The sequence below is a fragment of the Tiliqua scincoides genome, chromosome 2 (assembly GCF_035046505.1).
Source record: "Tiliqua scincoides isolate rTilSci1 chromosome 2, rTilSci1.hap2, whole genome shotgun sequence".
Classification (NCBI taxonomy): Eukaryota; Metazoa; Chordata; class Lepidosauria; order Squamata; family Scincidae; genus Tiliqua; species Tiliqua scincoides.
The window spans coordinates 267,093,009-267,110,233 of record NC_089822.1 but is presented as its reverse complement, the minus strand read 5'-3'; the positions used below and the strand labels follow the sequence as shown (position 1 = coordinate 267,110,233).

General features: G+C 48.1%; 1 protein-coding gene across 1 annotated transcript in view; it reads left to right on the top strand.

The window, feature by feature from the left end:
* LOC136640529 (zinc finger protein 585A-like) overlaps nt 1-9,104 on the top strand; it is a 36,666-nt gene extending 27,562 nt beyond the window's left edge. Inside the window, 2 exon segments of the mRNA XM_066615685.1 lie at nt 3,428-4,996; nt 4,999-9,104. Of these exon segments, the coding sequence (XP_066471782.1) occupies nt 3,428-4,996; nt 4,999-5,100 (1,671 nt within the window). The 3' untranslated portion in view covers nt 5,101-9,104.
* The last annotated feature ends 8,121 nt before the right edge of the window (nt 9,105-17,225 follow it).

The window sequence follows — 17,225 nt, the reverse complement described above, 5'->3', positions numbered from 1 at the left end:
ATGATGTGCTGTGAGAAGAAGGACTTCCTGCTGTCTCCTCGGACTCTGTCAGCAGGCAGAAGATCCGATCTGGGGCCCTGAAGAAAAACTTTTAGTTCTTACCTGAGTTGGAGGCATAACGTCTTCCCTTCTGTCTCTTGCAGGCAGTGGAGTGGCCTCGGCATCGTGTTCCACGTTGCCGCCTCTGTGGGCTGGAGAAGGAGGAGCTGCTATGAAGTCTGCTCAGGTAGGGGGCAGGTGACCAGGGAAGCCTGCAGGGAGCTGTGACAGAAGGGGCCACCTCCTTTGCTTCTTCCTTTCCAGTTGCTTCTCGTGCTGCAAGATGTGGGGGTGCCCATTTGCAGATTATTCCACAAGAATGCCATCAGGAGTGCCCTTATGTGCAAGTGGCAGCTACCCCTTTTGACTGGTGACATCTGATCACGTTGGCGGGAGTCAGGAGGGGCAGGGCTCCTTCTCTCCTCTGCTTGCAGGAATGGAGGTTGCTCACAGCGCCTGTCTCAGAAGCAGCTCTAAATACCCTGCAGCTCACCAGGGCAGTTTGGAGAGAGAGGCAGGAGTGAAGGTTCATTATGAATCAAAGATGTAACTGTAGGAAGCATCGTGAACTGTGTTGGGCCTGTGTAGTTTAAGTAGAGCTTATTTCCACACAGCACTGTGCCCAAGAACTGGAGATGGCTAGAGCCATCCATGTGTATGTGCTGTCATCCCAGGTGCTGCCCACATGTAGAACCTGAGCTTCTCCTGCTCCTTTGAGAGACTTCTTGCCTTCTTGCCCTGGACCACTGCTCAGGCAGGACTCTGTCTGTGCCTCTGCTGGTGCTCTAGGTGGACAAGCAGAGGTTGAGTCCCAGGTCCTATTAAGTCTTAGCACAGGTAAGGAAGTGTTGCCTTTGGAAGGATAAGTCACTCTGCAAATGCCCAGGGGCACTTTCTCCAGCTGTCCTTTACAAAAAGGTTTTGCTTCCCTTCAAAGGGAACCCAGCACATGCTGAGTTAGTTTCAGCCCCAGATGCTGGAAAAGGTGACAGCTATCAGTCGAACCAGTAAGCAGTGCAAATGGGGCTCTCCGCTGATGGGGGCCTTCAGAGCAGCCCTCTGCTAGGGTGTTCTAGCTCTGTCTCCTACACTGAGCAGGAGATTGGAGTGGATGACATAGCAGGACCCTCCAGTTCCCAGATTCTGTGAAAACTACACAGACCACAAGGACTGAGGTGTCACAGAGTTGCCTGCCTCTGCAGTGTGCAGGAGGGGTCTCCAAGATCTGGCAGGGGGCACTGTGACTTGAGGAAGGACTGCATGGGGGTCTTCTGGAAGCAGCAGTTTGGTGCGATGCTTTTTGTTCTTTGTTGTTATTCTAATGAACAAAACTTAAGAACTACGCTTTTAAATTGCTGAAATGCAAAGGGTTGAGCTTTGCAGGAAAATATCAGGTTTCCCCTCCTGGAGTCTCTGAAATGTGTCTTGGGTAGGGATAATCTGTACCTTTCTTCATTCAGGCTCCGGTTTCCTTTGAGGAGGTGGCTGTGTCTTTCTCCAAGGAGGAGTGGGCTCTGCTGGAGCCCAACCAGAAGGCCCTGTATGCAGAAGTGATGGTGGAGAATCTGGAGAACGTGGCTTTTCTGGGTAAGTCAGGACCCCTTTGCTTCATCTCCCTAGATCAGGGGTCTCCAAACTGTGGCCTGGGGGCACATTAGGGGGCACAAGATTTTTTCCGCCTGCAACAATTTAAAATATTCTTTATTGCTGATATTTTTGCTATTGATGGATTCATTCAAATTTCATTCATTCATTCATTTATAAAAGTGAATTTTTGTGTGTAAAATATACAGTGTGGCTCTAACTGAGAAGTTTGGACACCACTGCCCTAGATGCTAAAAGGTATGGATTGTTGTTAGTGTTTATCATCAGTGATTCTGCAGAGAAATGGGGAGCAAATGCCGGGATGGGAAGTTTCCAAAGTGACAAAGGTCATTAAGGGAGGGGCTTTGGCTCCGTGGCAGAGAAGCTGCTTGGCATGCAGAAGATTCTGAGTTCAGTCCTTGCTGCATTTCCAGGTGGGGATCTAAAAACTCCTTCAAAACCCTGGAGAGCCATTCTGGGCTGCTAGAGCCTGGCATGGCTCCGAAGGGGAGGGGCCGCATTCCAAAATGTATAAATAGTTGGGGATTTCCCCTACTTTAACCAGTAAGTGAAAGTGTATTGGTGAACATATTTTATTAGCAGCAGATAGAATTTTGGAAGTATGAATGTCCAGGAGTCTCCCTTTAATGAGCCTAAATGCCTCGTCTTGTGACAGATGGCCAAGTAAGTCAGGCTCGACTCCCAATTGTTTTATTTTTGTGCTCCAAAATTTGTCTGTAAAATAAGGATCATCAAGGAGGTAATATAGGAGAGTATTGGAGTCGATAACATTGGAGGTTATCATTGAATATTTATGCTATAAGGATCTTACATCGTATGGCCCAGGTGATTGAAAGTGAGGGTTAGCCAGGCTGGCACACTCTGGCCATGTAGAGAGAAGTGTGGCAGACTGAACTGCGCATGTTGACTGTGTGGTTGGGGGGAAAAGTTATCTAAGTTGCTGCGGGTCAGATAAAGTCTTGTGGCAGGCCAGATTTGGCCCCTGAACTGGAGGTTGGAACCCCTGCTCTATCCACTGAGAGCTGGTCACTCGGAAGGGCTGCAATACTGTGCATAATTTCCTGGGAATCATATCCTCTGAATCTGTTGGGTTTATTTCTGAGTATATTTATATGCTAAATAGTGTCCATGGGAGGTTCCATTTCTCTGTTGCTAATCAAGATATAATCTCTCTGTTCCAGGAAAGTGCAGCCAAGACAATGAGAATCAGACGAAGCCACATGGGGTGTCACCAGAAACGGCCTTGCGTGATGTAGAGGAAGTGACTCTTAGAGACCAGGATGGATCAAGGAGGCCGGAGGGAAGACCAGCACCTGTCAGGAGAACTGAAGCGCTCATTCTTCAGGTTTCTGATTTCCATGAAATCCCAAGACAACAAGAACATCCAAAGGGGAAGAGAAGGGAAAAGGGGGAAACAATCAGTTCTGAATCCTACATTAATGAACACAGTGAAATCTGCACAGGGAAGAAAAGGTTGAAGTGCTATGAGAGGAAAAAGGGCTTCAGTACAAGCTCACAGCTCGGACTCCATGAAAAATTCCAAAGAAGTGAGAAAGCTGCACATGAAGACAGATCACAGAAGCAGAAGGGAAGCCAGACAGAGCAAGAGAGAAAAAAATCTGATGCTCATCACGGTAGGGATTTGAGTGTCTTTCCAGATGATCCAGAAAAAGAAACTAGAAAGAGGAGGGAAAAAGCCCCTCAAAGTGCTAAAACCTTTAACAGTAAATCAAAACATGAGAAACCACATAAATGCTTCGAGTGTGGAATTAGCTTCACTCAGTCGACAAGCCTCACTGTGCATCAAAGAACTCACACTGGGGAGAAACCTTATAAATGCTTGGAGTGTGGAAAGAGCTTCAATTTCAGAAGAAGCCTCACTGTGCATCAAAGAACCCACACTGGGGAGAAACCTTATAAATACTTGGAGTGTGGAAAGAGCTTGAGTATGAAAGCAAAACTCACTGTGCATCGAAGAATCCACACTTGGGAGCAACCATATAAATGCTTGGAGTGTGGAAAGAGCTTGAGTAACGCAGCAAACCTCGCTGCGCATCAAAGAATCCACACTGGGGAGAAACCTTATAAATGCTTGGAATGTGGAAAGAGCTTCAGTACGAGAGCATACCTCACTGTGCATCAAAGAACTCACACAGGGGAGAAACCATATAAATGCTTGGAGTGTGGAAAGAGCTTCACTCAGTTGACAAGCCTCACTGTGCATCAAAGAACTCACACTGGGGAGAAGCCATATAAATGCTTGGAGTGTGGAAAGAGCTTCAATTTCAGAAGAAGCCTCGCTGTGCATCAAAGAACCCACACTGGGGAGAAACCTTATAAATGCTTAGAGTGTGGAAAGAGCTTCAGTATGAAAGCAAAACTCGTTGTGCATCGAAGAATCCACACTGGGGCGCAACCATATAAATGCTTGGAGTGTGGAAAGAGCTTGAGTGATGCAGCAAACCTCGCTGCGCATCAAAGAATCCATACTGGGGAGAAACCATATAAATGCTTGGAGTGTGGAAAGAGCTTCAGTACGAGAGCATACCTCACTGTGCATCAAAGAACTCACACAGGAGAGAAACCATATAAATGCTTGGAATGTGGAAAGAGCTTCACTCAGAGGACAAGCCTCTCTGTGCATCAAGGAATACACACTGGTGAACAACCATATAAATGCTTGGAGTGTGGAAAGATCTTCAGTATGAGAGCAAACCTCGCTGTGCATCAAAGAACCCACACTGGGGAGAAACCATATAAATGCTTGGAGTGTGGAAAGAGCTTCACTCAGTGGGGATACGTTGCTCTGCATCAAAGAATCCACACTGGGGAGAAACCATATAAATGCTTGGAGTGTGGAAAGAGCTTTAGTAGGAGAGGACACCTCACTGTGCATCAAAAAACTCACACTGGGGAGAAATCTTATAAATGCTTAGAGTGTGGAAACAGCTTCAATACAAGAGCAAACCTCGCTGTGCATCAAAGAATCCACACTGGGGAGAAACCATATAAATGCTTGAAGTGTGGAAAGAGCTTCAATACAAGAGGAAACCTTGCTGTGCATCAAAGAATCCACACTGGGGAGAAACCATATAAATGCTTGGAGTGTGAAAAGAGTTTCAGTACGAGAGCATACCTCACTGAGCATCAAATGACTCACACAGGGGAGAAACCATATAAATGCTTGGAGTGTGGAAAGAGCTTCACTCACAGGACAAACCTCTCTGTGCATCAAGGAATACACACTGGTGAACAACCATATATATGCTTGGAGTGTGGAAAGAGCTTCAGGCAGAGATCAGACCTGTCTGTGCATCAAAGAATACACACTGGGGAGAAACCATATAAATGCTTGGAGTGTGGAAAGAGCTTCAGGCAGAGATCAGGCCTGAGTGTTCATCAAAGAACCCACACTGGGTAGAAACCATATTAAATATGCCTTTGAAAGACATCTAGGCCTTCCGGTGTTTTCACCATTTCCTGTGGCAAGAAGTTACACAGATTAATTACAGCAGGGTCATGAGAAGCTGCATTTCCTTTTGCCTGTTCCGACCCTCGCACCTTTCGGTTGTAGTGAATGTCTCCTGGTTCTGACATTGTACAAGAGAGAAAAAACTTTCTTCTCTCCATCAGCTGCTTAATTTTTCATGTCTCAATCATGTCCCTCTCAGGTGCTTTGTTGGACAGATTTTCAGATTCTTTTCACTGACGCAATGCCAAGCAGTCACAGAGCTTTTAAAAGGAATTGGAGGCTTTATTTCTACAATAGTAAGTGAATTACACAAGCCAATTTATCCTCTGTTTGGATACAAATGTTCTTCCCAGTTTCCCATCTTGTTTCCCAAAGTACCACACCCAGAAAATCACATTAAATAAGGTGGAATAAACAAGCTACCCATGTGACACTGTATGTCACTTCCACCTCCTTATTGGGCCTATTATAACAGGTTTGGTGCATGGTCCCGGCTCTAATTAGGAGGTCATTCTGCCCTGCATCCCAAAATGTTCCTGGCCCACAACTTTGGTTATACAAGATCCTGGAATTTTCCCTGTGGGAAAGTTATGATCTATATGTTCTGCCAATCATTATTTCTTTAGGTCATTTTGACATAATGACCCTCCTATCCTGTTTTTGAGGGGAAAAAGAGTAAGAACATAAGAACAGCCCCACTGGATCAGGCCATAGGCCCATCTAGTCCAGCTTCTTTTATCTCACAGCGGTCCCACCAAATGCCCCAGGGAGCACACCTGATAACAAGAGACCTGCATCATGGTGCCGTCCCTTGCATCTGACATAGCCCATTTCTAAGATGAGGAGGTTGCACATACACATCATTGCTTGTAACCCGTAATGGATTTTTCCTCCAGAAACGTGTCCAATCCCCTTTTAAAGGCATCCAGGCCAGATGCTGTCACCACATCCTGTGGCAAGGGTCTGGTAGAACTACAGAGCAACCACATGCCTAGTAAAGAAATATTTTATTTTGTCTGTCCTAAGCCACCCAACACTCCATTTTAGTGGATGTCCCCTGCTTCTTTTTTATTTTTTAAAAGTTGTTTGCTAGTTTCACAGAAGTTACACACTTTAAGAGTTTAGAAAGGGAGTAGGGCAACAAGGAAGATAAGACTCCTTCTTGGCAGGCACACAGGGCTGGCCAAGGCTATCGCATGCTGCTGCCAAGACTCACTTGTTTATTCTTCTAAGTTTTCAGAAGAGGGAAAAACACATGCGGGACATGGAATATATTTAGTCTTTGCTTTAAAGTTTAACCAACACATATGGAACATATATTAGTGGTAATTATTAGAAGTAAGTCTTAAACAAACAAAATGCTTGATTTTAGAAAAACTTTCAGAAAAGTAGACAAAGGGTTCAACATTGCAGACATCCTTATCTGAATCTGCAAGGATGTTCTTGACAGACACCTGCAGAGATGAGTTTAGAACATGAGTTAGATAACCAGGACCATCCTTAAGAAAGAGTCCTCTGTGTGCATTGTAACTGAGATGAAAAATAAAGGTTTAGAGGGGAGGGGGGCTGGTACAGAGTTGCCTCAAACAGCTTGCCTGACATGTAATGTGTTTGAAGGTAAATAGGACAAGGGTTTGTTAAACCAAAATCACATATGCAGAGGAAGTTTAGTTTGTTTTATGTTAAAATATATAAAAGAGGTCACTTATGTACACCACTATACCCCTTAATAAGTAACAATAGTTATAATAGAAATAAGACATAGAGTTAAAACTGTTAAAAAGAAGTTTAATAGTTTCTGGTTGACACAGGTTTGCAGAGGACCCACAGGGAATATACTAAACCCAGAAGTATTGCGTCCAGTTCTGGTCACCACATCTCAGAAAGGACATAGTGGAGATGGAAAAGGTGCAAAAGAGAGCGACTAAGATGATTATGGGGCTGGGGCACCTTCCTTATGAGGAAAGGCATTTGGGGCTCTTCAGCCTAGAAAAGAGATGCCTGAGGGGGGACATGATTGAGACATACAAAATTATGCAGGGGAAGGATAAAGTGGATAGAGTGATGCTCTTTTCCCTCTCACAGAACACCAGAATCCACGAATGTTGAATGTTGGGAGAGTTAGGACAGAGAGAAGAAAATATTTACTTACCCAGCATGTAATTAGTCTGTGGAACTGATTGCCACAGGAAGTGGTGATGGCATCTGACCTAGATGTCTTGAAGAGCGGATCTACAAATTTCTGGAGGAAGAATCCATCACAGGTTACAAGTCATTGTAGGTACATGCAAGCTGCAGGTTTTAGGGGCAGGCTGCCTCAGAGTGCCAGATGCAAGGGAGGGCACCAGGATGCAGGTTGTGTCTCGCTGCCTTGTGTGCTCCCTGGGGCATTTTGTGGGGCACTTGTTTGGATACATTTAGCTGGACCAGATGGGCCTTGGGCCTGATCCAGCGGAGCTCTTCTTATGTTCTCAGAGAGAAGGAATTTCACTCCACTTTGTTTCATTGCGCTCTGCTGTAAATTAGCACAACAAATGGTATTAACTTGATGGTATTATTGCCCTGAGGGCTGGGGATAAGAATAGGTCCTCAGTTTGGCTATACTTGTCATTAGAGGCAACTAAACAGCCACCGGGTAGATGGGACATGTTAGCCTGGGAAGGCAGCTTATCTGAGGGAAGGAAAACTCTGATCCCAAACCTCCACTGCCTTGTGGCTACATCCAGTTATGGAAAAGGCTTCAGGAGTCAACCTCAAGGCAAAATCCGGAGCCAGAGTCCCTGAGGCAGTTCATGGCTGAACACAGTCACGTTCTGGCAACTTCTGCGACGCCGCTGGAACCAACCGTATTGGCTTCTGCCTTTCCATTGGACCATTTCAGCGACGTGGAGAGGGGGGATTTGCTGCATGGGTAACAGCCTATCCTCCATATCTACTTTACCCAGGCTTCGCGCACTGGAGAGGACACTCTGTTCTAGAACACTATTCAGAGTGTGATACCATAGTCTTCCGAGACTGAAGGATGCCAACAAGAAGACAAGAATTATTATTCATGAGAACTGTAATTTTTGTAATTGTGGTCACTAGTGATGACACTAACCCTGAGTGTGTCACCTGGGGCAGCCCGCCCCCCACTAGCAATGTCAATGTTACTTCCCACGAAGGTGCATGTTTTCCAACTTCTCCGGGATCCCAGGCTATGTAGCTCATTCTGTCCATGCGGAAGGACCTTCTGCCCAGTGTCCTTGGAAGGCTTTGTGCTGCTACGCAGACCTTTTCCAGCACTGTGCAGCATCTGGATGGCTGCGTGGAGCTTGGTTTTGAGCTGCGCATCGCGTGGTCACACGGGTGGAGGGAGCCACGTGATTGCACCCAATCCACCCCGCAGACTGAGGATCGATCATTTCCCTTCTCCTCTTCTCAGTCCAGCTGGCAGCCTGACTCTCTCTCTTCACTGCTTTCGCTTCACCCCCTGCCTCTCCAAGTGGAGCTGTTGACAAGCATCTGTCCCCCCACAACCACCTCATCCTCCACACAGGGGTATCAAGCTGGCTGGCTGGCCGGCCAGATATATCTCACTGAAGCTGTATATCCAGGCCCCTGATAATCAGCAGCACTGCTTGTGGCAAGGAGTCAGTTGCAGAGCCCCTGAGCTGCAGTCCGATGCCTTGGGAGAAACTAACTGTGTGGCTGAAAGGGCAGCGCACGTGATAATTGGGCTCTCCCACTCCTGAAAATATGATCAGGATTTGCATGTTTTCTCTTCTGACATTTGCAACTAGCTAGTTCCTACGTGAGAACCAAGTGCACATTTCTGACCAGCATCTCCTTCCTGACGTCACGTCCTGCTTTATGACGTCACTTCGGGCCCTCAGCTACGCCGTGAGTGCTGTCCGTTCTGGCGCATGAAAAGAATCTGACAGCCCAGCTGGTCTTCCTTTCAGACAGTGCCTTTGTCTGGTGTTTTGTGTCTCGTAATAAATCCTAAGTGTACATTCTTCTGGAAGACTCTTTCTCGTGGTTACTGTTAGCCAAACTTGAGGTGCCCTGAGGTGGTTCGCTCCGCTGTCCTGTTGACGGCCCCACAGTGGTCATTCTGGCCTTTTGTTCTGAATTCCCAGGTGAGTTGACCTCTGCGTGTTGAAGCAAAACACATTTTGCTGCGCACATTTGGCAGACTAATGTTCAAGGCTGGCTTTTGTCCAGCAACACTGCAGACAAAAGTGTTGGCCTTTTCTCAGCCCTGCTTCCTTCTTAGACTCTGATCAGCTGCTTCGAGGCAAGTCCTTTGAGGGCTTTATGCCACTCCTCCTTGGCTGAGGCCACAGCCAGTTTGTTTATTGTTCACGTTTCTATTCCACCCTTCCTCCAAGGAGCTCTGGGTGGTGCCCACGGTTCCTTCCTTCCTTTTGTCCTCACAACAATCCTGTGAGGTTGGTGGGCTGAGAGAGCGAGAGAGAGTGGCCCAGGTCAGCCAGCTGTGGCTGAGCAGGGATTTGAACCTGGATCCTCAGCTGCCAGAGTTCCCACCCCCAGCGGTTTCCCTCTCGCTGGCTTACAAGGAAGGATCTTGTGAAAAACATTCACGTTTAGCAACTCCATGCTGGGGCCGAGTGACTCCTTAGCGTGAAATGGTGGTTCTGCTTTCACTGGGACTGGGCAGACTCAGCTGAAATTTGCATGTGTTGGCGAGCCCCTGATTGCGTGCTGGGGGGGGGACTTTCCTTCCTGTTTTGACCCCTTCCAGGAAGGCCTCTTGGTGCCACTTTTGAAACCCTTCCATTCTGAGCTGCACCTGCCAAGATTCCCTCTTCTGTGCAATGGTTCAGGGCAGAGGTACTCTGTTCTCCTTGAATCTGGTCCTGCACCCCAGGCTTATGGGATTTGGCAAAGCAATAGGGCAATTCCTGAATGCCGCCTGGGGTGAGAGCAGCTGAATGGCACAGGTTACTGCTGGCAAGTTGGGGAAAAGGGTAGAAAACACACAGAAAAGAATACAGGGAATCACAGAGGCAAACTGAGACATGTGCCTGAGGGATATATTAATGACTTGGCAAAAACTGCCTAAGGAATTGCATGTAGCTCCTGTGCATTAAGGTTGCAATCTAATAACATGACTTCTGACCCTGAAACATGCATAGACCTTGAACGAATGGCCTTGGTCCTGCGTAAGCAGGCTGGGTTTAGAGATTAATTGAGCCACAGGCCAGTGGCGTAGCTAGAGGGTGTGCAAAGCACTAAGTTTTGCAGGAGCAAAACGCACCCTGTAAGCGATCCCTTTCCCTCCCCTTCAGAGCCATGCCTGGCAGGGGATCAAAACGAAGGCATGCGCCTTCTGAGTGCCTTCCAGGGAGGCCTTTTGGGCACATGCCTCCACTTTGCTCCCCCTGCCCTGAATGGCTCCGAAGGGGAGGGAGGGGGATCACTTACAGGGTGCGTGCAGGCACCTGCAAAGTACTTTGTGCGCCCTCTAGCCACGCCACTGGTCCTGCACGCTGCACCCATCCCTAGTTGCTTCTTGGGTCTCAGGCTGAGACTTGTGTCAGTTGCTCGACACTAGTGAACAACTAGTGTATCATGAAGTTTGGAATAAAAATTCTTGTCAAGAAATTAGGTGCATGTCAGTATTGAGGAGGAGACAGAAGAGCAACAGCTTAAGGCAGCGGTTCTGAAATTGTTGCGAGTTGCTGTGCTCAGGCCGCTGGGCGGTTCCGATATCTTTCCTGCTGGAGCTCCGCCGACGGCGTGGCACGCAGATAGCTGCCCAGTTGTTATTGTGTCTATCTCCCAAGGTCGGAGCGCTCTCTGCTCCCGGCGAGAAAGAAGGACTCAAAGGCAGAAGTTCTCCACCACACTCCTTCTTTACTATATACAAATATTTACAGTCCAAATGGTACATACAGTACACAATTCTCAATTCCAATGGACGTAGCCTCCGGCTCAACACTACTCTGCATCTCCCACAACTTTGCTTGCCCCTGCTGGAACTTATACTTCTTGCGACCAATCAGAGTGCAGGAAATACTGCACAGTCATGCTGACTATGGGAACCAATCATGGCCTCTGGGAACCAAGTGCCTCTGGGAACTAAGTGCCAGGTAAGGCACAAGAGTTTAGCATCTGGGCGAGGAGAAGGCAAGGAGACCTCTGAGTTTTGGAGAAGGAGAGGAGGAGGAGGAGGAGGTAAGTGTACTCATTCTAACGCTTTGTCTTTCTAACTCCCTGTCTTCTAACCTTAACCTTACCTTTAAAGCAACCTTAAACCAAAATTGAAAGTTAGCACCTAAGGGAGGTACATAGGGCTACTCTGAGCAGGAGCAGAGTCCTACTCATGAGTAAGAGCAGCGTCCTACTCGTGAGTAAGTGCCCAAGGGTCAGGCATTTAAATCAAAATTGAAAGCTGCACCTAAGGTAGCACTTAATCGAAGGAAGGGAGGAGGATAAAGTGAAAAGCAGGTTTTCTACTTGTTTAAATTAAACCTATACTTAACCCAGGTTAAACCTAATCTAAGTTAGAACATAACCTAAACAGGTCAGTAAATTGGGACACAGGATCTAGAGAGCAATAAATAATTAAACAAACCCAAATAAAAACTAGCTTGAGGTTACAAAAACAGTCCAGCCTAAGAGAACAGAACTAGGAGGGAAAGGACCTAGGAAGGGCCAATTCCCAACCTATTAAGAGCCCCAGTAGGCTAATCCAAGCAGTCCATTCAGGAGCCTGCAGAGTAGATCACGCCCATCAGCAGCCATTTGCCTTCCTGAGCTTTTGTAAACTCACCTGGGAAGGCCAGCCCCCCTTTCAATCAGGAAGGAAGGAGGGAGGAGGAGCCAGCCAGGAGTATAAAGCTAGGCAGGCCATCGCGTGAGGCTCTCTGCAGACGCGTGTGGCCTCTGGGAACTAAGTGCCAGGTAAGGCACAAGAGTTTAGCATCTGGGCGAGTTCAGCAGCAGGGCGAGGAGGCCTGGGCCCCATACACTGCCCTTCCTCTTCCCTAGAGAAAAGGGCTGCTATCCAGTGTACGGTTTTTAAAAGGACCCCTAAATAAAACAACAACAACAAAAAAGCTATGCAGTCAGACAGCCAGCAGCAGGGTGGGGGCTATCCAGTGTTCTGCATCGAGTGCCACATGTATGATTATATGCCTCTGGGGCATAAGTCATGGGTGTGTCCTCGGTGCAAGGAGCTCCAGGCTCTCAGGGAACGCGTCTGCTCCCTTGAAGCCTTGGTGGCCGACCTGGAGAAGCGCAGGCAGCCAGAGGAGGACCGTGGGGAGACTTCTGGGGACGATCAGGCTTCGTCCCAACCTCAGGCGTGCAGCTCCTCGGCTGCCCGGGTGGGAAGTCTCGGGACTGGAGGATGTCATCCTGGAGAGGAGGGAAACAATCCCCTAGGGGGGATCCCTTCTCCAGGGGATGGGCCCGTATCCTAGCGCACTCGGGATACTCCTCGGCGGGAGGGGGGTCGGGGGCTTCTTGTAGTGGGGGATTCGATTATTAGAAACATAGAGAGGGGGGTTTGCGACGGATGTGAGGACCGCATGGTGACTTGCCTGCCTGGTGCGAAGGTTGCGGACATCACTTCTCGTCTAGACAGGCTGGTAGACAGTGCTGGGGGAGAGGTAGCGGCTGTGGTGCATGTCGGCACCAACGACGTGGGCAAGTGTAGCTGGGAGGTCCTGGAGGCCAAATTTAGGCTTTTAGGCAGGAAGCTGAAAGCCAGGACTTCAAAGGTAGCGTTCTCTGAAGTGCTACCTGTTCCACGCGCAGGGCCAGCTAGGCAGGCGGAGATCAGGGGTCTCAATGCGTGGATGAGACGGTGGTGTAGGGAGGAGGGGTTTAGATTCGTTAGGCACTGGGGAACGTTTTGGGACAAGCGGGGCCTGTACAAGAGGGACGGGCTCCATTTGAACCAGAATGGAACCAGACTGCTGGCGCATAACATTAAAAAGGTGGCAGAGCAGCTTTTAAACTGATCCCTGGGGGAAGGCCGACAGGAGCCGAGGGGCATCCGGTTCGGGACTCCACATCCCTATGGGATGAGGATGGGGAGGTTAGAGAACAACAAGACAAAGGCAGGGTAGGAGAAGAAATTGGGAAAGGTAGGGAGATGGGATGTGATAGACAGTTTGGCACAATGAGAGGATGCGGGGACAAAGGAGCGAATAAGCAGCCCGTCCTGGGGCATTCCTTGTATAAATGCTTTTATGCGAATGCCCGAAGTCTACGAGCAAAGGTGGGAGAACTGGAATGTCTGGTGACAAGGGAAAATATTGACATAGTGGGCATAACGGAAACCTGGTGGAATGCGGAGAATCAGTGGGATACCGCAATCCCGGGCTATAAACTCTACAGGAGGGACAGGCAGGGGCGTGTTGGAGGTGGGGTGGCCCTTTATGTTAAGGAAGGGATAGAATCCAGCAAAGTAGAGATTGAAGGTGGGTCCGACTCCACCGTAGAATCTCTGTGGGTTAAATTACCAGGCTTGAGCAGCGATGTAATACTGGGGGTGTGCTATCGTCCTCCAGACCAGAAATCGGATGGGGACCTTGAAATGAGGAAACAGATCAGGGAGGTGACAAGGAAGGACAGGGTTGTAATCATGGGGGACTTCAATTATCCTCATATTGACTGGGTCAATTTGTGTTCTGGTCACGATAAGGAAACCGGCTTTCTTGACGTGCTAAATGACTGTGGCTTAGATCAGCTAGTCACGGAGCCCACCAGAGGACAGGTGACTCTGGATTTAATTTTGTGCGGTACGCAGGACCTGGTTAGAGATGTAAACGTTACTGAGCCATTGGGGAACAGTGATCATGCTGCGATCCGTTTTGACGTGCACGTTGGGGGAAGAATACCAGGCAAATCTCTCACAAAAACCCTTGACTTCCGACGGGCGGACTTCCCTCAAATGAGGAGGCTGGTTAGAAGGAGGTTGAAAGGGAGGGTAAAAAGAGTCCAGTCTCTCCAGAGTGCATGGAGGCTGCTTAAAACAACAGTAATAGAGGCCCAGCAGAGGTGTATACCGCAAAGAAAGAAGGGTTCCACTAAATCCAGGAGGGTGCCCGCATGGCTAACCAGCCAAGTTAGAGAGGCTGTGAAGGGCAAGGAAGCTTCCTTCCGTAAATGGAAGTCTTGCCCTAATGAAGAGAATAAAAAGGAACATAAACTGTGGCAAAAGAAATGTAAGAAGGTGATAGGGGAGGCCAAGCGAGACTATGAGGAACGCATGGCCAGCAACATTAAGGGGAATAATAAAAGCTTCTTCAAATATGTTAGAAGCAGGAAACCCGCCAGAGAAGCGGTTGGCCCTCTGGATGGTGAGGGAGGGAAAGGGGAGATAAAAGGAGACTTAGAGATGGCAGAGAAATTAAATGAGTTCTTTGCATCTGTCTTCACGGCAGAAGACCTCGGGCAGATACCGCTGCCCGAACGGCCCCTCCTAACCGAGGAGTTAAGTCAGATAGAGGTTAAAAGAGAAGATGTTTCAGACCTCATTGATAAATTAAAGATCAATAAGTCACCGGGCCCTGATGGCATACACCCAAGGGTTATTAAGGAATTGAAGAATGAAGTTGCAGATCTCTTGACTAAGGTATGCAACTTGTCCCTCAAAACGGCCACGGTGCCAGAAGATTGGAGGATAGCAAATGTCACGCCTATTTTTAAAAAGGGAAAGAGGGGGGACCCGGGAAACTATAGGCCGGTCAGCCTAACATCTATACCGGGTAAGATGGTGGAATGCCTCATCAAAGATAGGATCTCAAAACACATAGACGAACAGGCCTTGCTGAGGGAGAGTCAGCATGGCTTCTGTAAGGGTAAGTCTTGCCTCACAAACCTTATAGAATTCTTTGAAAAGGTCAACAGGCATGTGGATGCGGGAGAACCCGTGGACATTATATATCTGGACTTTCAGAAGGCGTTTGACACGGTCCCTCACCAAAGGCTACTGAAAAAACTCCACAGTCAGGGAATTAGAGAACAGGTCCTCTCGTGGATTGAGAACTGGTTGGAGGCCAGGAAGCAGAGAGTGGGTGTCAATGGGCAATTTTCACAATGGAGAGAGGTGAAAAGCGGTGTGCCCCAAGGATCTGTCCTGGGACCGGTGCTTTTCAACCTCTTCATAAATGACCTGGAGACAGGGTTGAGCAGTGAAGTGGCTAAGTTTGCAGATGACACCAAACTTTTCCGAGTGGTAAAGACCAGAAGTGATTGTGAGGAGCTCCAGAAGGATCTCTCCAGACTGGCAGAATGGGCAGCAAAATGGCAGATGCGCTTCAATGTCAGTAAGTGTAAAGTCATGCACATTGGGGCAAAAAATCAAAACTTTAGATATAGGCTGATGGGTTCTGAGCTGTCTGTGACAGATCAGGAGAGAGATCTTGGGGTGGTGGTGGACAGGTCGATGAAAGTGTCGACCCAATGTGCGGCGGCAGTGAAGAAGGCCAATTCTATGCTTGGGATCATTAGGAAGGGTATTGAGAACAAAACGGTTAGTATTATAATGCCGTTGTACAAATCTATGGTAAGGCCACACCTGGAGTATTGTGTCCAGTTCTGGTCGCCGCATCTCAAAAAAGACATAGTGGAAATGGAAAAGGTGCAAAAGAGAGCGACTAAGATGATTACGGGGCTGGGGCACCTTCCTTATGAGGAAAGGCTACGGCGTTTGGGCGTCTTCAGCCTAGAAAAGCGACGCTTGAGGGGGGACATGATTGAGACATACAAAATTATGCAGGGGATGGACAGAGTGGATAGGGAGATGCTCTTTACACTCTCACATAATACCAGAACCAGGGGACATCCACTAAAATTGAGTGTTGGGCGGGTTAGGACAGACAAAAGAAAATATTTCTTTACTCAGCGCGTGGTCGGTCTGTGGAACTCCTTGCCACAGGATGTGGTGCTGGCGTCTAGCCTAGACGCCTTTAAAAGGGGATTGGACGAGTTTCTGGAGGAAAAATCCATTATGGGGTACAAGCGATGATGTGTATGCGCAACCTCCTGATTTTAGGAATGGGTTAAGTCAGAATGCCAGATGTAGGGGAGAGCACCAGGATGAGGTCTCTTGTTACCTGGTGTGCTCCCTGGGGCATTTGGTGGGCCGCTGTGAGATACAGGAAGCTGGACTAGATGGGCCTATGGCCTGATCCAGTGGGGCTGTTCTTATGTTCTTATGTTCTTACTATGCAGGTGCAGTCACACACACACACACACACACACACACCGTCACCTGATGCACATCACCCGATGTTGCATCAGCTCCAAGTTCCCAGGGTGCTGTGCTGGCTTGTTCTGGCCAAGGCTTCAGGCCTGCCACTATGCAGCTAGTAAATTACCTGTCAGGACTGGGGATCAACCCGTGACAGAAATTCTCAGGGAGTTTGAGCCCCGCTGTAAGTTCTTTTGGGAAAGGGGGTGTTACGTGAAAATCCCCTTTTTCCTTTTAAGCTGTGATTTTTATGTTATTATGGACTAAAATATCATACAGGCAAAACTTCCCATACAGGCCACAAAGGAGTCAAGTCAAACTCACGGTGAGGACATCCCCTTCCCTAGGGTTAACATGTCTGGAAGAGCAAATCATTGTTTAACCCAATCACTATGTCTCCTAATCCAATCACTGGTTATGCAAACACATTAAACTTCTCACAGGACAGGCCAAACTTCCAAAAAACACTGGTCAAGCTACAAACTCACACAACTTCCACCTCTCTAGGCTGGCAGAGTAAATCTTTGCTTAAGTGTCTCCTATTATTGTAAATCACTGCTTATTGTGTAAGTTCCCCTAGCTGGGAAGCCAGCCATTAGACCCATTAAATTTTGCTGATAAGGGACATCCTGACCCCAAACACCCTGGTGGGTGGCAGTTTTCCTCCAGGTCAGCGCCCAGCCCCTCTCAAAAAATCCTTTTAAGAGAGGGCTCCGGCCACATGTTCTCTCTCTCTGGTTGCCCCTCCAAGGCAGAGGTCCTCCTCCATAGGACTCTCCACCCCCCCATCCAACTGCTTTTCAGGACAGGTAACTATATCTGCGTCTGGAACCTTTTCCCTTCTCCCCCCCTTTTTTCTCCCCATCTTTAGTCAGCAACTGGGTTGGCAGATCA